Source organism: Notothenia coriiceps, unplaced genomic scaffold (genome assembly GCF_000735185.1).
Source record: "Notothenia coriiceps isolate Sejong01 unplaced genomic scaffold, NC01 NC01_scaffold00002205, whole genome shotgun sequence".
Taxonomy (NCBI): Eukaryota; Metazoa; Chordata; class Actinopteri; order Perciformes; family Nototheniidae; genus Notothenia; species Notothenia coriiceps.
Genome location: NW_011334906.1, coordinates 1 through 19,500, shown reverse-complemented (window position 1 = coordinate 19,500; position 19,500 = coordinate 1). Strand labels below are relative to the sequence as shown.

At 40.5% G+C, this 19,500-nt stretch overlaps 2 protein-coding genes across 2 annotated transcripts; one reads left to right on the top strand and one right to left on the bottom strand.

Moving 5' to 3' along the window:
- Nucleotides 1-537: 537 nt before the first annotated feature.
- chdh (choline dehydrogenase) lies at nt 538-7,998 on the top strand (the record flags this gene model as incomplete). Its single annotated transcript, XM_010795740.1, has 7 exons — nt 538-704; nt 793-944; nt 1,295-1,424; nt 1,838-1,972; nt 2,670-2,812; nt 3,862-3,964; nt 4,129-7,998. Coding segments are annotated over 7 exons (1,249 nt in total), but the record flags the coding sequence as incomplete, so codon positions are not given.
- A 985-nt stretch (nt 7,999-8,983) lies between these two features.
- On the bottom strand, nt 8,984-18,069 carry LOC104966543 (voltage-dependent L-type calcium channel subunit alpha-1D-like; the record flags this gene model as incomplete). Its single annotated transcript, XM_010795730.1, has 10 exons — nt 8,984-10,445; nt 11,448-11,633; nt 13,989-14,123; nt 14,245-14,357; nt 14,659-14,816; nt 15,295-15,435; nt 15,731-15,757; nt 16,432-16,886; nt 17,330-17,446; nt 17,933-18,069. Coding segments are annotated over 10 exons (1,775 nt in total), but the record flags the coding sequence as incomplete, so codon positions are not given.
- Between the last annotated feature and the right edge of the window lie 1,431 nt (nt 18,070-19,500).

Here is a 19,500-nt window from a genome sequence, read left to right as displayed (position 1 = left end):
AAAAACAAACTGTAAATGTAATGGCTTTACTTTTTCCATCATTCGTCTGGCATTAGATTACTTAAGCCTTGATGAGGCCCCCAAGGAAAAATGTCCAAAGCTATTTATTTTTGGAAAACATTTCCTTGCATTGTATTCTTAATCACATGCAGGAATTGGGAGTTCAGGTCGTGCACATTTTTACATTATTCTACTTTTATGTGTCAAATCTCAAAACCATTGCCATGCATCAGGATTCACAAACCTTTTGCTCAGAGGCATACAACTATAAATTAATGGTGTTCCACGGGCCAAAAGCATCCATTTCATTGTATTTTTAAAAAGAAAAAAACCTGTATAATAACTACCGTAATCATTTTGGTTTCTACATACCTAAAAAGCATACCTCACAACAGAATACGGCATGAAAAGCACCTAATATTTTAATTAAAACTAATGAAAATAAAACATCTGACAGACCAAATCAATGGATTTCATTTTGAAAAGTGACTTTTATCATCATAACATTTGTGTTTCTTATGTGACCCTGTACTGTAGGTACCGGGGAGGCAGTGGACCTCTTCACGTGTCCAGAGGGAAGACCGACCACCCCCTGCACAAAGCCTTTATTGAGGCGGGGCAGCAGGCAGGATACCCCTTCACTGACGACATGAACGGAGAGCAACAGGAGGGCCTGGGCTGGATGGACATGACCGTTCATAAAGGTTAGACGGAATAGGAACTTGTATTTATACATCTTTAATAAACCAACACTTAAATATTGCCTACATCTCACTGCCCAAATGTGTCCAGGAAAGAGATGGAGCACAGCCAGCGCCTACCTGAGGCCCGCCCTGGGTCGGCCCAACCTGACGACAGAGGTTTGCTGCCTGACCACCAAGATCCTGTTTGATGGCAACCGAGCCGTTGGCGTGGAGTACACACAGGATGGACAAAAGAAAAGGGTACGATCGATACAATTACAAATAATTCATAAAGAACCATTTTTGGAACAATTGGCACAGATTTCTGCGTTGCCCATTGGATGCCTCATAATGGCTTCAATTATCTCCTGACTTTTCAGCTTGCACTCACTCATCCAGTTATTCACTGTTCAAACCCTCATGTTCCCCAGAGAGATAATCTCATCACTTTGACTCTTTGACTCATGTCGTCATGGGGTTCACATTACAATGTCTTTACCGTAATTGTGTCGTCAAAATGATAACATGTTTACATTAGCATTTATATCAAAGCATATAGCCGCTAGTATTGATGTGAACTCCTGTTCAAAGTGGTTTTGGTCTCTTTTCAGGCATATGCAGAAAAAGAGGTGATATTAAGTGGAGGAGCCATCAACTCCCCTCAGCTACTCATGCTGTCTGGGGTGGGGAATGCTGATGACCTGAAACAACACGGCATCCCTGTGGTCCAGCACTTGCCAGGTATATTCATTTTTTTTTTAAACCATGCAAGCATTTTAAAGGCCATTATTTAAACAACAGAAATCGAAAGAAAAAATTTGAGATTTAAAGATGCATAGATTTGATAGAGTTTTGATAGTTTATTTGATACACATGAGAATAGAGGGATTCATTTGCACCTCATAACGCTTTCAGCCCTGCCCCGGAATGCATTGTATTAAAGGGGCCCTGCCGTGCCATATTTGTATATTGTGCCTATACTTTTACATTTGTACATGTGTGAATGTAACAAAAAGCCTTTTTTTTTCTTCCCTGTCTTTGCAGACAATTAACCTGCATACAAACCTATGTAACACACTACAGGAAAGTGAAACCCTAAAAAAGCATAATAAGGCCTCTGAAAAATGCCTGGTTATTCCTCTCTTGTTTTTCAGGTGTTGGCAGTAACCTGCAGGATCATTTGGAGCTGTACGTCCAGCAGCAGTGCACTCAGCCCATCTCCCTCTACAAGGCACAGAAACCTTTCCACATGGTCAAGATAGGCCTGGAGTGGCTCACCATGTTCACTGGTAACCAAAACACTTCTGCAAAAATAGTGACTTTTTTGTAGGTTTACTGTATATCACGGAATTTCAAGTAAATATATCAAAAAGAAATATCAGTTATGAACAGGTATGGGTTAAAATTAACAAACTCTGTTTGTTCAAAGAAAGAAAGTCAGAAAATGATGTTATTACTAGCAACAGGAGAAACACAAATAAACCCTGGTGGTGATGTATCTGCTCAATTTGAACAATAATCTGTTGTAAGAGGAGGTTTTAAAAGACCAAGATAAAAATGTCATAACCAAGTGATCAGCAGTAAAAGCTCCCTGCAGCAGCCGTGTGCCATTGTTGAGGATAAAGAGCTCAAAGTTCAAATGATTTCAACTTTGTCCTCCATTTACCTTACAAAGCGTAACCAACGAGATAACAGCTTAGCTGGGACACAGACAACAGGGGAGGTAACCACAGAAACACAGATTTGAACTAAAAGGAAATATCCCATCACGTAAAGGCAGATAAAGAGTCCTTTCCGTGGTGTGCAGGTTTGCCAGTTGCCACATGCATCACATAGCTGCCAACTCATTAGACACACCACGAGACAAGATGAGACAGAGACACCATCTACACCTGTGTACTCATGTGTGACATATCTGTCATCTATGACAAACACAAGGCAGATGCTATGTGTGCAACCTCATTAACCATGATGAGTGTCCTCTAGGTTATGGAGCAACAGCCCACTTGGAGAGCGGGGGGTTCATCCGCAGCGGTCCAAAAATCACACACCCAGACATCCAATTTCACTTCCTGCCATCGCAGGTCATCGACCACGGGCGAGTTGCCTCCAAGATCGAGGCATATCAGGTGTGTGTCTATGTAAGAAGGTGGGAGCTGACTTCACTGCATATGTGTGGCAGCTATCAGGATTTATGATTATGGTTTCCTTTTATTACACAGGGAGCTGTGTATTATTGTGTGTCAACAGTGTGTCGTGGAAAGCATAAAGTGATGCATACACAATAGATTAGACTAACCAGCCCGTCACGTAAAGCACATACTTAGTGTTTATACAGTCACGTGCTATTCCAGGGAAAACCACATGCACTGCATACCTTTATTTAATAAAAAGAGCTCCTTGGGAATCGCTTGAGAGTTGAGAGTGAGCTTGCTGATGCGGATCACAGATTTACAGCTTTGCCAGAGAAGGATACCTGAGAGGAGCAAGTTAAGACATCCCAACATTACATTTCTATTGAATTGCTACAAAAGGCCTTTTCTTTGATGAATGTGTTTCTGTGTCCAGGAATCATGATTGCAAATACATTAATATTGAGAATGGCATAATGGAGATGTAGAGAAGACAATCCACGAGATGTTATGAAAGTGTTCGTTCAACAAATAATAGTTGCTTTACTTTACTAATTTCTCGGTTTGCAGAGTTTTCTGAAAGTGCATTTTTAACTGCGTAAAAACCTCCTCTAATAAAACAGAGGAGGTTTTGCTGCACAAATAATGTCAGGTTTTTTTCTCACACAGTAAGGTTGCGTTCTCCTCACTGTCAGTATGGGTCTTTAAAAGCCTTGAAGCTTTGTCAATTTAAGGGGGAAAAATCAAGGTCCTGAACATTTTTGTAAATCGACATGATTGAAAGTGATTGAAGTTATTTTGATATTATTTCTGTGGCCTTCTGTGAGACTCCTTCATCTTATAAAGAACTCTCAGTGTTCTAACAGTAATTAACCTTGATCCATGCATTCGCCGATATATGAATTTGAGGCATGGAAAGTCTCAGAACTTGGTGTTTAGGCCATTTTGGAAACCCTGGGAGTCTACCTGTGCAGTACATACAGTATGGCGTGTAAGTGTGAGCCCAAAACATCCAGCAGTAACGACTGTTTCTGTTGGTGTTGTAGGTTCATGTGGGAATGATGAGGAGCACCAGTATCGGCTGGATGAAGCTGAAGAGCGCCAACCCTTTGGATCACCCCATTCTCCAGCCAAACTATCTCTCCACCGGTAAGATTCAGGCACTAAAATCATCAAAGGTTTGGAGAACTTCCCAAAAGAGCGTACTGTCTAGACCTGCTTAATTATGGTTGTACTTTATATAATATGTTTCCTTGGTCTTTGGATTTTAAATGGAATACTGCTCATAGTACTACTCTTATATCTCCTTTCAGACATTGATGTGTTGGAGTTCAGGCAGTGTGTCAAGCTCTCCAGAGAGATTTTTGCCCAGAAGGCCTTCGAATCATTCCGCGGTCCCGAAGTCCAGCCTGGTCCCGAGGTCCAATCCGACTCCGAAATCGACGCTTTTGTGCGGCGCAAGGCTGACAGCGCCTACCACCCGTCCTGCACCTGTAAGATGGGCTCGCCCTCCGACCCCATGGCCGTGGTCGACTCCAACACGCGCGTCATGGGACTGGAGAGACTGCGCGTGATCGATGCCTCCATCATGCCCAGCATCGTCAGCGGCAACCTGAACGCTCCGACCATCATGTTGGCGGAGAAGGCTGCTGACATCATCAGAGGTCGTCCTCCTCTCGCGGACCCCGGGGTTCCTGTGTACCGACCGCCGACACTCGACACACAAAGATGAACAGAGTGAAGGGTAACAGCAAGATACACAATCAGGCGACAACAGCAGTAAACAGCTTGTTGTTTGTTAGATCAGGATCATCGGCCTTGTAGATAATAATGGGAGTGTGTTGCACCTGATGTGCACACACAAGGTCAGTTTGATGTGTAGTCACAGGTGATCAATAATTATGAGGGCTGATCTATGCTATGTTAATTCAAAGCCATAAGGGTGTAAAACAAATCAAGTCAATGTTAGCAGTTTACATTGTTCATGTTCTTACTTTTAAAATGACATATGTATTTAATTATATTTGAGCTAATATGAATCACAGTTTTCCCTCATGTTTATAAGGTCAGCGGCGTGCTGGCACTTCATGGTTGAAACAAATGGTTTCTGGGAAAGATGCCTGGCAATACCTTGTTAACACTATATCAACTTTGAATTGGTTTCGGTATGTGAGAAGTTCACATATCTTATGCTTACACAACAACCCATAGTATTATAAGCTTAATAATAACCTAACCCTCCGTATATAAAAAAAACCACTTCAATCATCACACTCTATTTTCCTGGTATGACCCTGGGGCTAGGTTTCATGTTAATACCAACGTGAGATTAAACATTTCACAACACTAGTGCTTAGCCTGTAAAAAGACAAGTGTTGACAACAAAGTTCTTTCCTTTCGTCAGTCTCGTAGATTATATCTTTTTGGCCACATCAAGAGTGTCGTATGAGTCATCATTACTCTTGTCTGGCTGTTAATCAGCAGACTGTCAGCCCAGCACGTTTTCTGTTTAATCTATTTTGTGAGTTCAGCCGTCACCATGGTAACATCCCTCTTCCTTCCTGGAAGCTAGCTGATTCAACAGTTCAACGAAATGCTGTTTTTGTTGCACCTGTTTTAATTCAGCGAAGGGACCATAGAACATATTGGGTTTGATTTAAAACTGTTAGTAAAGCTGAAAAGTAGGCCAGCTTCATCCAGGATTTATTTAAGTGATTAGCCAATGTTAAGGTTTTTTAACTATATTTTGATGCCAGTACTTTTTCTTAAGTAAGATTTTAAATGCAGGACTTTTACTTGTAACAGAGTATTTTTACAATTTTGTATTGCTACCTTAACTTTATAAAAAGACAGTATTAAAGACAAATAGAGTACTTTTTCTACCCCTGTCCCAGAGTTGCTGGCACAGCAGCGACCCACTTGAATATGAAGTCTTACAGCTAACAGCTTTGTGTTGCCTTCCGTTCAGGGCAGTCTGTTTAATTTGACTAAGCTGCAAATTATAGCTTAGCATAATGTTGCTGATAATTGTGTCTTAAAATGCTTTTTATGGCAACTATACACTAAAAACTTGTTGAAACTGAAAAAAAGCGTATACAATAATCTTTATACATTTTATCTCAATGTAGCGTGTTTACAAAGAAGCTTTTGAAGATCAATAAGTATTATTGATAATACTATATGTGCCTGTTTGTTGAATTACTTTTGATGTATATTGTGTTACTGATATACATTTTAGAATCGAATTTACTGAAAATCGTCCTCAAATTCATGCATGAAGTGCTGATTTTAATTAAATATGCGTTTTTAGTTTTTAGCTGTGATGGAAACAGCCGAGTGCTACAATGAATTACAATGTGTCTTATTGAGCTTTGCACTATACTCTATACTATGAAGTAACATTACAGGGTTTACACTATGAGCTGTGTTTACTAAATGTTGGAATCATGTGTGTCCTAATGAAGGCTTTTTAAGTGAACATTATTGTGAACGTTCTTTATATTTGTATTCTTCTTATGATTGTAAACAAACACAAGAGCCAACCTAACTTTATCCTCTTGACTTTATTCAGTGAAAAAATCTCAGCAGGTTCATCGTCAAGAATTAAAATGTACAAAACAGGGTGTTTGATTTTCATTGGTACAAAATCTATAAGGTACTAGAACTTATGCTACAAGTAGATAGAGCTATATTGTTTAATTTCCATACAACAAATGGGTAGAAAGCAGAAATGTGTATCACTTTGTTTTTTACAAACACTGTACAGATTGTATACATGTTGTCATTCCATGGACATTTGTATGGCAGTGGAACAATAGAAAATAATAAAGCCTTCAGTTGGACAACGATGCTCTGTGTTGGTTTTTGTCACAATGCTTCTTTTGTTAAGTCTAAATGGAACTGAATAGATGAATAAGCAGCAGATGATTATATTTTCTGGTGTCGTTGGCTGTCTCAAACACTGAATTAACTAAATGTTTTGGTTTGTTCTGTAATGAATGGAACAGATTTGATTCCCACAACAGCCAGATGAGTATTCCTAGGTGCAGCAAATGTACAGATTTCTCCCTAAAGCATGTAATATGGCTTTTAACGTGATCTTAAATACTTTAAACATGTATTTGTAGGTCAGAATAGTCTGATTGCATTTAGTGAAAATTAATAGATTTTAAATGTAATTCTTGTTTCGTTTTTTTCTGATGTTGGTTGTTTAGTTTTCACTGCTTCTTGTTCACCTGTCAATCAAACACTGTGACAGTTTCCCTGACATTTTAACCAACACATCCGGATAGTCACAGAGGTAATAACAATTAGTATGAGTCATTAATTCTTAGTGAAACACAATTTACATGCAGTTGGTAAATGTCATATGTATCTGCAGTGTTGGCCAATCAAGACATGAGTGCATTTACAGTTCATATAAAGCTCAGGTTAAATTCACCTGTATGTTTATTGACTATAAAGAAAATAACTTCCCAGTATAAGAATGAACCTTTTTGTCATCATTGTACACAATAATCTGCATACTTTTTGACAACATATAAATAATGGAAACAAATCTGGAATAATAATTGAATATTCATGTGCGTTTAAATGCACTTAACAATCTCTTGCTTTTGGTTTTATATTTGAAAGAGCCCTTTGGTTGTACAGATTACACATGTTGCCCTGACAACAGTATTATATTGAAGGAAAAAAGTAGATAGCCCAGCAGCCACAAACCATTGTAGTTTGTAAAAGTACACCTGAAGACCTTTTTACGGTTGGCAGTGGTAGAAAAAGACTGGTTAGTGCTGTAGCAAAGATACATGTTGTTTTTAATCTACAAGAAGGTTATGTAGGTTCCCTTCACAGACAGCAGCTGTTGTAGACTAGTTGAGCACTCGCATAAGAATTGAAAATAAATAGGAATACATTGCAGGAGCTGACATAATTTCAGTCAAAAGACACACACAAAGAATTACATTTGTCTTAGCAGAGTTATGTTGTTCAAAATGTACACTGTCAGTGAGTCACAAATGTCCAATATCTGTCAAAACTTGAAATCTATGTGCGTGAATTGACTCATGGTCTCAAATGCCTGAAGAGGAATTCATTGTTTATTATCATTGTTGCTCAGTAGGTGAAACTAACATGTCAGCAAATATTTGAATGACTCAGGCATGAATCTCTGGATTATTAGTTTTCTTGTCTAGATCAGGGGTTCCCAAAGTGGGGGGGGGCCGCGAGACCCCGAGTGGGGGTCGCGAGATGATTACAAAATAAAAATGAAAAAAATAAATAAAAAATGTATAAAAAAAAATTGATTCATTTTTTTTATAATTAAAAAAAAAAAAGTATTATTAATAATAACGTTTGCATAGACATTTTCAGGGGCGGACTAGCCATCTGTATAATTTCCCCGCAACGAGGCTCTGTTTCTCAAACTTTACAAACAAATTAATTCACGGCGACTCCCCGTCCGTCGACAGGGGGTCGCCAGTCTCTGGCACTGTTATTTTGGGGGTCGCGGGCTGTAAAGTTTGGGAACCCCTGGTCTAGATGAGTAATCTAAAACAAATTCCTACTTGAAGCCTAATTCAGCATGTTAACGTAGACTAATGTGCCACATCAGCTTTTACGTCATAAAGTAGAACAACTCCTCTACAGTATTATCTGATGTTTGTCCTATTTTCATTGCGTATTATGGCTGAGTTTCTAACAATGAAACGGTCTCTCCTCATAGTCTTTAAGGGGCTCGGATAAAAATTAAAGGGGCCCTATTATGCTAATGGTCAGGTTTTATGAATGTTATTGTAATGTGACATGTTTACATGCTATAATCTTCAAAAAGTGCTTTGTTTTCATACTGCCTGCCCGGTCTTTTCACCCTCTGTCTGAAACCAGAGCCCAGTCTGCTCTGATTGGTTAGCTTGCCGGCTCTGTTGTGATTGTTCAGACGCTTATGGACGTCCCGCCCATTAGCCTATCACGTACAATGTGTTGGAGCGCTAGCCAATAGAAGCATGAGGGAACTTTGGGATTTTAGCCTTTGCAGACGATTTACATGCACACAAACCTATACAACACACTACGGGAATGAGGAACCCCCAAAAAGGCATGCAGGGCCCCTTTAAGGATCACAATGGAAACAGTTTACTAACTACCATATATTCCTCTATTTTAAGGGTGTTTAAAGTATTTAAGCAACTAAAATGCGGTAACATTAATTCTCTGTTGCTGTAAAGGGCGAAGAGTATTATATACACACAGTTTCTGTGTTTCAGATCATTGTGCACGTGTGAAACAGAAGGATATGCCTGGGGACAAAGTCTTTATTCTGTGATATGTGATCTCCTTTTCAAGTACCGAGACGAGCAATGCTTAACCCTGAAACATCTGGACTCAGATCAGCCTGAGTGTAGCTCTGCAGTAACAATAGCTGAAATAAATTAACAAAATAAAAATATAATTTGTTTTATTCAACTTTTATGTGGTAATTCAAGACGTAGGAGGCCAGAATGTAATCTAGAATGTGAATAACCAGGGTCTCTTATCGTGACCACTAAAGGTTATTTTTTTATAAAATCACACGTTATATACATGACATGAAACACCCATCTGAAAACAAGGACTCAGGACAAGACATTTTGCAGCAGGACAAAAGCAGCTTCGCAAAGCCAGCGTTACTCTTTCAAACATCAGTGTGACACAGTTTTATGTTGTAGGAAAGCTGTTCTTGTTTTAAACATGTTCCCACAACTTTTGGATTACGCATCAGAACAATCCCGCTATTGTTCACTCAATATGCAAACTCCTCAAATTAAAGCCATCAATGTTGCTGTTTAATTTGAAAAACAATGCACTGTAGTACAGAGGCAAAACAAATAATATGAATAACCAAGTACATTAACTTCCAGTATTTTACCAAGGTGTGCAGCTCTTTCTCAAAGTATGTTTTTGGGAAAACTAACTTATGAGCTTTGGGCTGGCTTTGCGAGGCTGGCAGGTTATTCTGTTGTTTCAAACCACCGTTAATAATGAAGAAAATAACAAAATAAAACACCTTAAGGAGTATCCCGAGTTCCTGCTGAATGACCGGCAGGCCGGTGAAAAGATTGAGTCTCTCTGGCTTCAATATGTTGAATCTCAGCTCTCCCATACAACCATCTGTTCCTCTCTGCGTCTCCACTCCACAGAAAGAGAAAACAAGGCACTTTGTTCTCTTATCCCCCCATATTTAACATTTTCCCCAGGATGCTCCTGAACTGAGAAATTCCCCTCACTGTGGATTAGTTGTAGAAATTCAATTGAAAAAACCTAAATAATCCCATGTGAGCAGCTGCTATAGGGATGTGATGCATATCATCTCATCTGTTAGGTCCTCTTCACATTTCAGAGCCACGCAGGGCTCCTCATCGCTGTAGTCCCGGATGCTGCTGTCTCTGAGCTGCGAGGCGGCCTGCGAGTCCGAGCCCTCGCTGCCCGTGGCCCCTGTGCTGCAGCTACCTATACTGCCATTCAGCAGGTTACTGGCGGCGCTCTCCATCTCATCGATGGTCATCTCGCAGGCGTCTGCGATTTCGTTTGTGGTCGCTGTCACAAACTTGGGGTCCTTGGCATATTTCCCAAGACCCTCGGAGATCAACACCTGGGGAAGTGAAACATTATTTCAAGTCACAATTTAAAGGTCACCTATTATGCAAAATGCATTTTTGTATGTCTTTTATACATAAATATGTGTCCCCGGTATGTAAGGAGACTCACAAAGTGTCAGAAAATAAAACCCTTTCTCTTTTCTCCTTACCCACATCTCTAAAAACGGGGGTACAACGGAGCTGATCCAGATTTGCTGTGGACTTGACATCATATCGGAAATGTGTGACGTGTTTTGGAAGTAATATGGTCAGTGTTTACATAAACAAGCATCGCTAACACTCAGAGCGGACGCTGTATTAGAGAGAATATGTGTAAAGAAGCCAGATGTAAAAAGGTACTGTCCTTGTGATAAACCCACGAGAGAGAAAGCGTTTGAGCTCCATACTGTTTCAGAAATAATTCTTGATGTGGTTTGGAACATAATATGGCGTTTAATCCCGGCAGCGTTTAGCTGAGTTTCTGCTGGTAGACACACTTCTCTTCACAGAGCTCATTGGCTGGCCAGCAGCAGCTCGGTTACATTTAAAGGGACGGACCCAAAATCAGCGCTTTTGTACGAGGGTTGAAATAGAGGGGTATGACTATGAGGCATGGCTAAAATGGGTGATCTGTTTGGTATTTTGAGCACAACAGTTCAGAGATAGTTTTGTATAGATATGGCCCTATAATATATTTTTCAAATATAGTATAATATGGGACCTTCAAGTAAATGTTGAGACACAGGGGGATTCTGACAGTCCTCATAGGGGTTCCAGGAGAAAAAAAGTTTTGACTGCTTATCAAATATAAGAATTGGTCAAATATAAATTTGATGTTGGTAAACGACAATTCATTGGTTAAACAATTTCAATTATCAAGGGCTTGGTAATAAAAGTATTAATGTTACACTCGCATATAAAGTCAGCTTTCAAACTATGATACATTTAAATATATGTTAATTAAATCTTATCAGAGTTTTTCTAAAGTTGGAGGACCCTTTATAATCTTTACTCACAGCCTCCACCACACTGATAGCGCTTCCTCTATTCTGCTGGAAGTGAGAGCGGCACTCTGCGGGCAGCTGCAGGCGGGACGGAGAGTGACTGCGGCTGGGAGGACCGTCATGGCCGTCTGTATACCACAAACTCCTCTTCACCGCTCCGGGGAGGCTACCCACGCTGCCGTGACTACGCCAGTCCACCTGAGTACACACACACAGATACACACGAACATGACTTTATAGAAAAAAAGACCTACAAACACTTGCAGACAATGTATTAAGCAAGCATAGTTAATTCCGACGAGAACAATCTTTATAAAGACTATCACTCTGACTTTTTTAAAGGGGCCCTATTATGCTCATTTTGAGGTTTCATGACTACGGAGCCCAGGAGGGTTCATAGAGAGAAAGATAAATAAAACGAGGCCCCGCTTTATTAACTTGTGCGCACGAGATGTAATTCGTGGCCTCAATTTAAATAAAACGAGGCCACGTTTTATTAATTTGTGCGCACGATATACTTTCTTGTTCTTATGTTAAAAACATCGAACTGCCCGATTATTACGCCATATTATTAGTTTTTATGAAGAATATGTGTGTATGTCTGTGTGTGTCTGTGTGTGAGAGAGAGAGTGTGTGTGTGTGTGTGTGTGTGTGTGTGTGTGTGTGTGTGTGTGTGTGTGTGTGTGTGTGTGTGTGTGTGTGTGTGTGTGTGTGTGCGTGTGTGTGTGAGTGAGAGTGTGTGTGTGTGTGTGTGTGTGTGTGTGTGTGTGGGTGTGGGTGTGGGCATTTGTTTATGATAGTGTTGTTCGTTCCGGTACACTCCGACAGGACTAAGCACTACACCGAGATTAAGATTAACACATTTCTTTAACTTGGGAATACACATATAACTATGGAGAACCAGATGTGTGTAAATTACTGTTCGTGGTAATTAGAAAACAAATGCCGGTGGGTCGGACACACACAAACACACAGAACACACACACACAGAGCGGAGCTGAGCACAAACACACACACATCATGCGCCCCGGTGACAGGACATCTCCTTCATAAAACGAGGGGGAATACTCTGGTAGTTCGTTGTGTGTAGAGGTGTGTGCGGTTAAACGTAGCAGCCTCGATCTCTATTCAGCTGTTCTAATGAAGGGAAACGCAGTGAAGTAAACAGTAAAAGGCACAGCTCTTTGCAGCTGGTGCTGCTCTTCTCAGATTCTGCTGAGTTACACGTTACTGCCTCCAGTGCCCTGTACGACGAAGCCAGTTCAACAGACCCTGGATATGTTCGATTTACCCGGCTTAACTAACCCTAAAAAACGCGATCTCGCTAAGCGGTCCTACGAAGCTGGTTATCAACTCAGTAAATCAACCAGGGTTTCTCTGTCCGGCTGAGAGCGCGTTCACCTGAAAGGGATGGGGTTAGCAACATTTGACCAATCACAAACATGGAGACGCGTGCTGACAGCGCAGCGTGATACTTCATGAATGAATAGTAAATAGCAAATCCTGCTTCGTAATAAAGGCCACCGGTGCTGCAGATATTTCATAAAGTGAAGGAGGTTTTCCTTCTATAAAACAGCTGTGGGCAGCAGATACTGTGAGAGTCACGGACAGGAATTCGTAGATCAAAGCAGACTGGTCTGCAGACTCTTCTGTTTTGCGAATCCGGTGCTTAAAAAAATTGCCTAGCTCTAAACCCCTGACCAAAATGTCCCTAAATGAAGTCCGAGTTTGAAATATATCTCAAATAATGTATGCACTGCCATTTCTCCACATAAACATAACAGTCTGCAATGAAACGATTGTCTCCTCTGTGCTCCACTTCCTACTTGGCGCACCGGTAAATACTTTCTCGTTCGCACTAAATACTATCTTGTGCGCACAAGATAGTATTTAGTGCGCACAAGATACAGTATTTTGTGCGAACGAGAAAGTATATTGTGCGCACAAGATAGTTTTTTTTTCTCTCCATGAACCTTTAGGGGCTCCGAACATGACTGTATTTTGTCATGTCTACTGTGACATGTTTAAATGCTTTAATGTTCAAAAAGGTATTTATTTCTCTCATAATGCCTGTGCTGCAGAACCTCTTTTCACCCTCTGTCTGAAACCAGAGCCCAGTCTGCTCTGATTGGTTAGCTGGCCAGCTATGTTGTGATTGTTCAGCCGCTTATAGATGTCCCGCCTCTTAGCCTATCAATTACAATGCGGTGGAGCCCTAGCCCATAAAAAACACGAGTGTTACGTAGTGATGTTACTATGTTACAGAAGTAAACGAATGAGTCCAATGAAGGCTTTTCAGCACGGGGGGTGTGTGCGGGAGAGGAACTTTGGGATGTTAGCCTTTGCAGACTACTTACATGCACAAAAACATATACAACACACCGAAGGAAAGGGTAAACCCCCCAAAAGTATAATAGGGTCCCTTAAGACCTGTAAAGCTCACTAAAAACCTTTACATCTCACCAATATTGACATGAACAACCCCTTTGTTAGGGCAAACGCTAGACGACCTGAGCTTTATCTAGAAATAAGTTATCTCACAGTGAGGCAGACCTGTATGAGAGGTGTGTAGCAGGGCGAGCAGTCCCTGTTGATGGGCGAGGTAGGAGGCGTGACCCAGGAGCGGAGCGATCGCGTCGGAGACCGGCGGTGAATTCTGCTGGCATCGAGACCGGCCACCGCCATCACCTGAGAGGCGAACAAAAAAGGAAGGCATTTTGGGGTAAAGAGAAGAGCAAAAACAGGTCCGGGACGTACTGTAGATGAATGCATCACAATATCCAAATATAAAAAATGTGTGTGTGTGTACCTGTTGATGTACAAGGTGCAGTGGAAGAGCTGTGCAGGATGGAGAGAGAGGAGCATCATCCTGACTACTTCTTCTACGAAGACACTCAAAACTGAATGTTGGTCTTGTGCAGGCTGAGGGGAAAAAAGCTAATTTAATGCACAAATATATGTAATAATAACACCAGATGAATTATTAACTTTTTCCCTTTGTATTAATTACAAAAAGCTGCTTCCAAATAACAGAAACACAACTTGTTAATTTGAAGGTGAATGAATCAGCCTAGTTTATTGGTATTTGTAACAAATTGATAAAATTGATATTGTTGATCATTGAATAAAAACATTTAATCTTACTGTTTTAAATAATCTGAATTACTTCTCAATCACTCATCTTAATAAACTTAACTACAGTTGCTCTGCTGTTGCATATCACCTTGAGGCGAGGGTAAGAGCCATCTCCTGGGTGACCGCCTTTCGTCTTGGTAGATCGGCTGTTGGTCATCGTCAAAGTAACCATCAGGCTGTTGGTCGCCCCTGGAAACCATGTGGTCAAGGTCTGCCTCTGCATCACGCTGGTCCCTGTTGAACAATCTGTGGAACAAAAAGTTAAAAAAAAAACTCATATCTTGTTCATGTTACTATGCTGTATTAAGAGCCATTGTAGGTAATAATTCCAAGATTTACTTCATGAATTTATTTTAAAAAACCTGCATATTCCCTTAGATACATTAAGTAAATTAACTAGAAAAAACTTGAATATTGCTTGAGATAAGAGGAAACGCCGCCAACCTTTATATACCTAATATACTCGCCCCACCTATTTAAATGCTGTAATGTCGCCCAAATAATTATGTCAGCGTTATAAAACAAAGTGGTAAAAAGAGAGAAAAAGGTAGCAAATAAGTTCATTGTTATTATGTTGTTACTGGAGAGCATGATACCAGCGATGCACCATTAATCAAAAGTGAGACGTGCTGCATAAATTCTTGCCATTGAGATAATACTTATAAATAAAGTAATATAAACAAGATACGCCGCTACATCCTGTTGGGCTGACAGCTGCTGTTACCTGTCCTTTGTGACCATGATGTCGTCTTCCTGAAACTCCTCCCCACTGAAGTACTCTCCCGAGCCTCGCTCTTCATCGCTGTCTCCGCCCCCTGACTCCTCTCGGCGAATGGTGGGGTAGAGCCCACTGCTGCTCTCTGACCTTTGAGTCAAACGTTAAAGTAAACAAGTCAAACATTTATCTGTAGAAATGTGATGATCATTCACATATAGGAATTACATGAGGACTTTATTCACAGTTACTATTTGTTGTAGATTTTATGCGGACATTATTACTGTAAACATCACAAGGCCTTTCCACAGCGCTCGTCCTCTATTGCATGCTTTGAAACAGACACATCTTCTCTTTTTATTAGTAAGAAGCATTCACATCACAGCGAGTTTGTGTCACACACCAAAAATCATACTGTGAAAAAAAAAAAAATTCATGCACATACCTAATGTAGGCCTCATAGTAGCGTGTCCTGTTCAGAGGAGAGGAGCGGTATAATTTGGGAGAGGGACGGAAAGAGAGGTAGCATGCAATGAAAAAATAGACAAGATTACACGAATGAAAGTTGCACCTGTTGTATAATTATTTTTATATTAGTGAGTCATTCTCAACTACAAATAAACCTTAAATTGCTTTGGCTCACATTTGCTTGCTTACGTTTCTACTATAATAAATAAATGAAAAAATGAATGTTAACAAAACAAGTGAGAGTTTGGGCACACAATGCCAGGATTTACGGGAGGAGTATCATGACGTGAGACCTTTTGAAAGCAAAAGCTACTTTTTGTCATCATAGAAGCAAGGGTGGTTCAGGGTGGGTTTCTATCAAACATGCCCTTTTTTTCCATTGTTATTCCTCATAACTAAGATTTGTTTCAGCTAATTATATTCATGTCATAGATCTGTGACGATTAATTGAGAATATTGAATGATCAACCAGCCATACAGGACAGTATATCAGCTTGGCTTAGTCATGCTCTCTTTACTCAAATACACTTTGAAGTCAGTTTTCCTTATCATACAAAATGCTCGTAAGACTGCTTTGGTTTATGATTCTTATTTAAACAGTTCCTCTACTGATATTACACAGTTCTTAGAGACGCCTACTGCATATGTTGAAGGACTATAATCCTTTTTTTCACTGACCTTGTGGAGTGTGACTTCCAAAGCTTGTTGTGTACTCCTCTGCTGTAGGTGGACACTGATGACCGGTTTTTGGCAGAGGACGGACGGTCTCGCCCTAACAAACACTTCTGCTGCCTCCCATTGGACGTGGAGAGAAGCGAGGGCACGTTGGCGTTGTTGAGGTTGGCGTTGGAGGGGATTGGTGATTGATGGCAGGTGGGAATACAGTGGGGGTTATTATATGGATGGGGGGAGTGATAATGATGGTTGTACTGGATAGGTGAAGAGTTCATCTCTGTCTCCTCTCCTGCGTCGCCCTCGCTGGCCCTCCTGCCTGTTTGGGTTGGCCCGGTGGAGCCCCCGCAGGAAAAGGGCAGGATCTGTAGCGGCCGCTGGGTGGCGGTGGTCGGGTGAGAGTAGCCTTGCTGATCTGCACCCACGTGGTTGACATGGTTACCAAAAAGGCCTCCATTACGCTGCAGAGAGACACCAGAAACCAATGAGTACTAAGACAGAAACAGGTTTATACACAGTAAGCTCTTTACAAGTACCACTTTCTAAGATAAGCAATGTTTAAATTAAGGAATCTCAACCAGAAGTTCTACAATGATTACATAGACATTCAAAACATAAAGAAAAGGCAATAATGTTAACAATGAGTGACAGGCACAGTATGTAACGTGATAATGACTTTCACTAATTCTTAAAAATGCCAAATATAATGTGTGTTGTAACAGTGAATCATGTAAAGGGCAGTTTGTTAGTTGAAAGTAATTTTTTTAAATCAACAGAAACCACTCTTAAAAGTGTAGGATGTAAAACAAGAGGAACATGGTTTGTTTTGATTGGCCTATATAAGGAAAAGTGTCCTTCAATAACTAAAAATAAAAATAAAAAGTGTTTCTTCAAGGATACTTACCCTGTATATATCCTCTTCTTCCTCTCCATCAGCCTCTACTAGCCCCGCCCCTTGCAGGTCACATGATATGGCTCGACGGATCTCTGGTCCGATGTCATGCAGCGTGCGCAGGCCAGCCTGCCAAGAGAGAAACCATAATACCAGATCTGAAAGATGTCACAGGGGGTTTATGCAGATGTGTATCTCTGTCAAGTTAAGTATTATTGTTGAAAAAATGTTAGCACCTAATGTTTTTAGGAGCTAACATTTTTTTTTTACCAGAGTACACTTCAGTGACGTCAGTGTTATCCATAAACACTGATAACAATGTAAAATTTTGGTTAGCCTGGATAAAAGTTCTCATAGGAACTACTTATTTGGTAAAAAGACAGTTTGATTTGGATCATCCTGTTTCTAAAGTGGTCTTTCAGTTATGTGAGCACTACAAAATAATTTAGTATTTTCTAAGTTGCCTGGCAATCCTTTTAAATTCACTTTGTCTACTGGAGATAATAGGCTGACTTTTGAAAGTAATTTTTTTTTTGTCATAGTTGACATTGGCTCTAATATAATCACTGTTAATTCATCTCACTCAGCGAATGTATGAGATTGTGCTTTACTCACCTGAAGAGCCATGGTTGTGTTCAGCTTTTCCCACGAGCGCCTTCCTACAAGACCTTGCTCTTTGCGCCTCTTGAACTTCCTGAAGTAGTCCTGTATCAGGAATGTGGCATAGAACTTCCCCACTGTTACCTCGTCATCTGAGTGAGCAGACCAGACACACCAAAGCCTCCGATATCAACACCAAAACTCGGAAACACCTCAACACTCAAATTCTCTTTGCACCCATAACATTTCAAAAACAATATCCCTCATCAGAGGTCACTATCTCCTCATCTCAGAGAAATGAAACACATCTAGGCATTCAAATTGCACTAAAACTATCAGGACTTAAAAGTCAAACATTACAATGATGAAGCACTTCCGCTGCAGAATACGTAAAGACATCTGGACAATAAAACTCAATGTATATGCAACGGAGTGGCGAACCGTGTCTATCACAACTGGATCTTCTGTAGACACCAGACACACACACCCCCCACCGCTGCCGCCCCCCGTCATTATAATGTCCGTCTTTTCACTGAATTGTCGTCTTGAAAAGGGTACTCACAACAATTCCGCAACAACTTCATCTTCATCAACGTTGCACTTGCCATTTCAACGTTAAAAACAATAAAACGGCATGAATTGCTTCGTCGCATTCAGATCCTCTGTCTCGAGCCAGTTAACTAGCGGGCCTTCTAGAGTAGGCTACCCTGGAACCGAGGGAAACTCTGAAAGAATACGCCCATTGGCTACAAATCAATATCTGATTGGTTGATCAAACTGTCAATCCAAAGGTACGCTCTCATTCAGTGCAACGGCCAGGGCATTCGATCAAGGATGTAGAATACCTTGGTTGAAGGATATTCTACCCAGAGACCCAGAACAAGATCTGATTGGTTGCTTTCTTTTCTAACACAAAACCACTGAAATGCGTAGTGCATGGTCCGAGAAGGACAAACAAATCAACGCAACACTGTAATTTTACAGATCAACAACACAGATACGATTCTCATTTATTCATTTTATATACATTTTATTTATATAATTACATAGATTTTTTGTTTGTTTTATCTGAGTGTTCCAGGGTATTCTCTGAATACCTTGAAGGCCCTGACGGTTCACCACTGATGTAACGATCCAAATGAAAAGAATACAAAGAGATATTTATGAAATGCCATGAACCAAACATAGCAGCACACACCACCTCATCAGAAGGTCATCCTAAAGTTCAGAAGCAAATTTAAGCCTTCATGATTTATCTGGGCGTTGGCACAGAGCAAAGCACTGTGCAATTCTACATCAGTTCAAACTTAAAACAAACAACAAGTCCTCCAACTCATACGACCAAATGGGCCGATTATTCAGGCCCTTATTACGACCAAATATGTCGTTTGTTCAAGCGCTTAATACGTCCTATAATTACGTTTTAAAGTTTCGCCCTCTAGTGCTCCTGTTGAATGCTAACGTTACAGAGGGTCGTTTATTCACAAAAAACCCTCTGTAAATCCTAAATTGTAGGATAGTTTGGCCATTAAAACCCTTTTGATTAGATTTCTAGCGAGAAGTTTATATTGTACTTTTAGAAT